We start from the raw sequence: 6,072 nt of genomic DNA, 5'->3' as shown, positions 1-6,072 counted from the left end.
GGGACCCACTTCACAACTGCGTCTGAATTTTAGTCATTGGAAATCACAACGTACCTACTAATGTGGTATAACTTGTTTGGTAGGTTATATGCTAGTGTACAACTTTGTGAACCAACTATATAGAGGAAGCAAAAATTTTCAAAAATCTTGTGAAATAGGATGTGATCGGTATAGTAAAATATGGCTACGGTAGAAAAATCACTTTAATTTGCCAATGTTTGGGCCCCGATCGAAGCGGTCAACCCTATTTACGTTTATGCTTCACTAAGGAGAGCCCTATCCTCGGGTGGTAAATGTCCCCCAAAGTTTTACATGGGTGGTTAAATCTCATCTATGTGAGACTTTATTGTGTTGAAGAATCCACCAAACTAGGTCACAAAGAGGTAGGTAAGATAGTTTTCGTGTGATAAGTGAATATGAATTAGGGTTGACCGCTTTGATCGAGCCCCGAACATTGTTGAATCCAGTTGAAGTTTATACCATAGTCATGTTTCACTATAATGATCACATCATACGGTCAATTTTCATTTTGTGAATTTTAGTCATCGAAATCATAACATGCCTACTAAAGTAATATAACTTGTTTGATAGGTTATATGCTAATGTACGACTTTGTGAACCAACTATATAGAGGAAGCAAAATTTTCAAAAATCTCATGAAATAGGATGTGATCGGTATAGTAAAATACGGCTACGGTAGGAAAATCACTTTAATTTGTCAATATTTGAGCCCCGATCGAAGCGGTCAACCCTATTTATACTTATGCTTCAATAAGGAGAGCCCTATCCTCGGGTGGTAAACGTTCCCAAAGTTTTACATGGGTGGTTATGTCTCATCTATGTGACACTTTATTGTGTTGAAGAATCCACCAAACTAGGTCACGAAGAGGTAGGTAAGATAGTTTTCGTGTGATAAGTGAAGATGAATTAAGGTTGACCGCTTTGATCGAGCATCGAACATTGTTGAATCCAGTTGAATTTTATACCATAGCTATGTTTCACTATAATGATCACATCAGACGGTCAATTTTCATTTTGTGAATGTTCATTGATTCAATCTCAAGAACAATTTTGATTTCCAGAATGTCTACTTTTCTGTGATTTTGCCCATCTAAATGGTAGACATTTCTCATGAAAACAGTAGTTATGTCTTATGTTAAATGTAGACTTTGCAACTTTCACCTTCCATTATTGATTCAATCTCAAGAGCAATTTAGATTTCCAGAAAATCTACTTTTCTTTGATTTCTCTTATGTTAATGGTAGCCATTTCTTATGAAAAAAGTTGTTGTGTCTTATGTTAAATGTATTTACCTTGGTTAATTTGCTTCAATCTCAAGAACAATTTAATTTTCCAGAAAGTCTACTTTTCTTTGATTTCTCTTATGTTAATGGTAAACGTTTCTAATGAAAATAGTAGACGTGTCTTATGTTAAATGTAGACTTTGCAACTTTCACCTTCCATTATTGATTCAATCTCAAGAACAATTTAATTTTCCAGAAAGTCTACTTTTCTTTGATTTCTCTTATGTTAATGGTAGCCATTTCTTATGAAAAAAGTTGTTGTGTCTTATGTTAAATATAGACTTTGCATTTTTTACCTTGGTTAATTTGCTTCAATCTCAAGAACAATTTAGATTTCCAGAAAGTCTACTTTTCTTTGATTTCTCTTATGTTAATGGTAGCCATTTCTTATGAAAAAAGTAGTTGTGTCTTGTGTTAAATGTAGACTTTTCATCTTTTACCTTAATTTGCTTCAATCTAAAGAACAATTTAGATTTCCAGAAAATCTACTTTTCTTTGATTTCTCTTATGTTAATGATAGCCATTTCTTATGAAAAAAGTTATTGTGTCTTATGTTAAATGTAGACTTTGTATTTTTTACCTTGGTTAATTTGCTTCAATCTCAAGAACAATTTAATTTTCCAGAAAGTCTACTTTTCTTTTATTTCTCTTATGTTAATGGTAGCCATTTCTTATGAAAAAAGTTGTTGTGTCTTATGTTAAATGTAGACTTTACATTTTTTACTTTCGGTTGGTTCAATCTCAATCTCACAATTTTGATTTCTAGAAAATCTACTTTTCTTTAATTTCGTTTATGTTAATGGTAGAGATTTGTAATAAAAACAGTAGATGTATCTTATGTTAAATGTAGAGTTGCAAATTTTACATTGGGTTGATTCAATCTCATGAACAATTTTGATTTGTAGAAAGTCTACTTTTCTAATGAAAACAGTAGATGTGTCTTATGTTAAATGTGTTTTTCGACTTGCAACATTTTCTATGATATTTTTCATGACAGTAGTAGATGTTTCTTATGATAGTTGTAGACAGTCTGAAGAATCATTTTGATTTCTAGAAAGTCTACTTTTGTGTGATTTTGCTCATCTGAAAGGTAGATATTTCCAATGAAAACTGTAGATATAGAGAGACTTAACGGAGAGTTAACGGTGTTAGTTTGCTTTAACCTGCTATAGGAAGTCAAAACTTGTTGGGTATCCATACCTTAAGGCACACAAGTGGAACCCGAGAAGTAAACATGAAATTCTTAAAAGTTTGTGCAGTCATCTTAAGGACCTTGAACGTTAGAGGCTCAAGAATATATATATATATATTTTTTCAAATATATGATCAGCCTAGAATTGGTGATAGGAGCATTTGTATTAGGTTACAATTTGGGATACATTAAATAGCGTTAAGGATTGAAAATCTTGAACATTCTTTACTCTATCCCTCTGTCAATGTTTCATGGCATATTACTAGGATCTGGGCATTTGAAGTTTTTTAAAGCTTCTATCACATGGGATGAGGGAAATTCAAACATAATCAATAAAAGCAGATAGCTTTTGAAATCTTGGATTATAGAAGCAGCAAACACCCAACTTGTATTGGATTATATAATCAACCTATCTAGGGATGTGGGAACTTGAGAAATAATCTGATAAATTTTATTTTACCAAACAGCACAACCTGCTTATCAAGAAATAAGCTGCTTAAAACATAATGACCTTAAGAGCAACAACCTTAAATAGTTGACTGAGCAAGAGAAAAAAAAAAACACAATAAGGAGAATCATGATCTTAAGCTTTGTTTGTGTGTTGCTTCTCTTAGCTCTGATCAAGGCCTTTCACAAACTATGGTGGACTCCAGTTCGGCTACAGAATATGATGGCTCTGCAGGGAATCAGAGGTCCTTCTTACAGATTTTTCTATGGGAACGCTACAGAAATCACCAACTTGAGAAAGGAAGCCATGAGCAGGCCCATAAGTTTATCACATGATATATTTTCTCACGTTCAACCTCATATTCATGCCTGGACCAAGAGTTACGGTATTTACAAGCTCTTAACTTGACTATGGTTGGTATTAGGCTATGTTTGTATAATTAGTGGTCATTGCTAACATATGCAGGGAAGAATTTTCTTCAATGGCATGGTGTTAAACCAGTTTTGGTTGTTACTGAACCTGAGTTATGCAAGGAGATCCTCAATAACAAAGAAGGAGTTTATCAAAAGCCGGAGCCTTCTAACGTTATTGTGAAGAAACTACTTGGAGATGGCGTTACCATGACAGAAGGCGACAAATGGGCCAAATTGAGAAAGCTGTCCAACCATGCCTTCCATGGAGAGAGATTAAAAGTAAGTTGCTCCTTTAGTCTCAGCTTAGAAGGAAATTTTATTACAAAATAATTTTACACTTGCTAATAGCTGCTGAGGCGATGGCATTCTGTTTCCAGAATATGTTTCCAGACATGATAACTAGTGCTGAGGCGATGGTAGAAAGGTGGAAAAATAATGAAGGAAAAGAAATTGAGGTGTTTGAAGAATTTAGGTTGCTGACTTCCGAAGTGATTTCCAGGACAGCATTTGGCAGCAGCTACATAGAAGGAAAGAATATTTTTGAAATGTTGATGAAGCTAACCTCCATAGTATCCAGAAATCTTCTCAGCATCAGGTTTCCTGGCATGAGGTAGCTAGTGAGAGTTGTTCTTTCTTTATCAGTTGAGTCTTCTTTAAATGGTTGTTGAATCACTTGAATGTTAGATGTTGCTTCTCATGTTTACTCTATCATGCAAAATTGCAGTAAGCTTTTTAGAACTAGTGATGATATTGAATCAGAAAAGGTTGAGAAAGGAATACGCGACTCCATTATGGAGATTGTTAAGAAAAGAGAAAAGGAGGCAAAGGCCGGAGAAGAAGATTGTTTTGGAAAAGACTTTCTAGGATTGCTTTTAAAGGCTCATCATGCTACAGATGACAAGCAGAGGATTTCGGTGGACGAATTGCTTGAGGAATGCAAGACGTTTTACCTTGCTGGACAAGGGACCACTAATACTTTGCTTGCTTGGACTACTCTTCTTCTGGCACTCCATCCTGAATGGCAAGAGGAAGCAAGAAAGGAGGTCCTGCAGTTATTCGGTAAACAACCTCCAACTTATGATGGCATGGCCAAACTAAAAACAGTAAGATCCCTCCTAACATCTGATGATATTAAAACGTTCAACTACTTTTGAAACTGATGCTTGTCGCTCAATCTTTATTCTTTCTTTTGACAAAGCAGATGAATATGATCATCAATGAGACTCTAAGGTTATATCCTCCTGCTATTTTGCTTTCAAGGAAAGTTTCAGGGGAAGTTAGACTGGGGAATATCTTGGTTCCTGCTAATGTTGAATTGCTTGTCCCAACTTTAGCACTTCACCATGAACCTCAGTTCTGGGGAGAAGAAGTGGAACTGTTCAAACCAGAGCGATTCTCTGAAGGGATTGCTAAAGCTACTAATGAAAACATGGCCGCCTTCATGCCCTTTGGATTGGGACCTCGAAAATGTGTAGGATTCAACTTTGCAGCCCTTGAAGCAAAGATAGCTATGTCAATGATTCTACAACGCTACTCATTTACCCTTTCCCCGGGTTATGTTCACTCGCCTTTTCAGTATGTTATTGTCCGCCCTCAGAATGGAGTTCAAGTAATTCTACACCCACTTTGAGCTGTGAAGACCAGAACTTTTCATAAATCTTGAAGTTGGTTATATATTTTAACTATGCTACCTTATGAAACAGCATCTGTTAAACTGATTGTCAAGAATCAAAATGGTGCTTAAACACCACACCTCCAATAAATAAAACGTCACATCTCTAAAGTAATATACATATCTTATATGATACATACCTATATGCAACTCACCAAACTGTGACACTACCTTTGGTCAATCAGCCAATACATGTTTAACCCTTCATTGTTTCTTACATATCTTAACCTTTGATTCCAAGGCAAAGGTGGAGTTTTGGGTCTTGCAGAGGTGATATTAATTTGTTTGCTTGATTGTTTGTTTGTTTGTTTGTTTGTTTTTTTTTAATGTCATATATATGCAAATTTCTAAACTTCAAATTTGGACTAGGACCTAGAATGTGTGTAGGCTTCAACTTTGCCACCATTGAAGCAAAACTTGTTCCGTCAATGATTCTACAGTGCTATTCCTTTACCCTTTCACCGGGTTATATCTACTCGCCTACTCAGTTTCTCACTGTTAAAGCACATAATGGAGTCCAAGTATTTTTAGTTTCTGTTGGTACAAGAATTGTTGGCTATCCCTTTATGATCAAAACACAAGGATACATGCTACATGTTGTAGCCTGGTAGCAAGGACTACTCAAGTGAAGAATGAAGAACCTGACAGATCTCATGTGCATCAGGTAGTTCATGCATGTGCATCACATTCATTCACTAAGGATGGCAGCCGTGCTTGCCATCCCGATTAAACGGATACCCCTGCTGTATCTGTTCTATCTACTGGGTCTGACCATGTGCATATTCAAATGTGTTTGCTTCAGTTTTTAAGTGTTTGAAATTCAAATACCTTTTAGCAAAACATTAGTCTATTCGTACTTGAGCTCCAAGTTAGTCTAGGGTGGTGTGGCAAACCAACCCGTGACCACATAACTTGAGCCTTTGGGAACCAGCTGGGTTTTGTGATTCAAAAACCAAGTTGACAGCTGCCCATGTGATGCACCGCCCAAGCTATCAGCTGTCCTAAGTGTCCTCTTAGGTAAAGTGGTTTTGTAGAGTCTTTAT

General features: G+C 35.9%; 1 protein-coding gene and 1 pseudogene across 1 annotated transcript; both read left to right on the top strand.

Moving 5' to 3' along the window:
- Positions 1-3,073: 3,073 nt before the first annotated feature.
- LOC101303120 (cytochrome P450 734A1-like) lies at positions 3,074-4,987 on the top strand. Its single transcript, XM_004298300.1, has 5 exons — positions 3,074-3,329; positions 3,410-3,636; positions 3,735-3,967; positions 4,082-4,460; positions 4,559-4,987. The coding sequence occupies exons 1-5, from the start codon at positions 3,074-3,076 to the stop codon at positions 4,985-4,987; spliced, it is 1,524 nt and encodes a 507-aa protein (XP_004298348.1).
- A 743-nt stretch (positions 4,988-5,730) lies between these two features.
- LOC101302832 overlaps positions 5,731-6,072 on the top strand; it is a 4,938-nt pseudogene continuing 4,596 nt past the window's right edge.

The sequence above is a fragment of the Fragaria vesca genome, linkage group LG4, assembly GCF_000184155.1.
Source record: "Fragaria vesca subsp. vesca linkage group LG4, FraVesHawaii_1.0, whole genome shotgun sequence".
In the NCBI taxonomy this organism is placed as follows: domain Eukaryota; kingdom Viridiplantae; phylum Streptophyta; class Magnoliopsida; order Rosales; family Rosaceae; genus Fragaria; species Fragaria vesca.
Note: the sequence above shows the minus strand (reverse complement) of the source record. Positions and strands in the feature narration are given on the sequence as shown.

What these genes read in the sequence shown, in the direction of transcription:
- LOC101303120 (XM_004298300.1), top strand. Translation starts at nt 3,074, where the DNA reads ATGATCTTAAGCTTTGTTTGTGTGTTGCTTCTCTTAGCTCTGATCAAG. An exon ending in TCCATGGAGAGAGATTAAAA is followed by an intron (nt 3,637 to 3,734) that starts GTAAGTTGCTCC and finishes TTCTGTTTCCAG; the next exon opens with AATATGTTTCCAGACATGAT. An exon ending in ATCAGGTTTCCTGGCATGAG is followed by an intron (nt 3,968 to 4,081) that starts GTAGCTAGTGAG and finishes GCAAAATTGCAG; the next exon opens with TAAGCTTTTTAGAACTAGTG.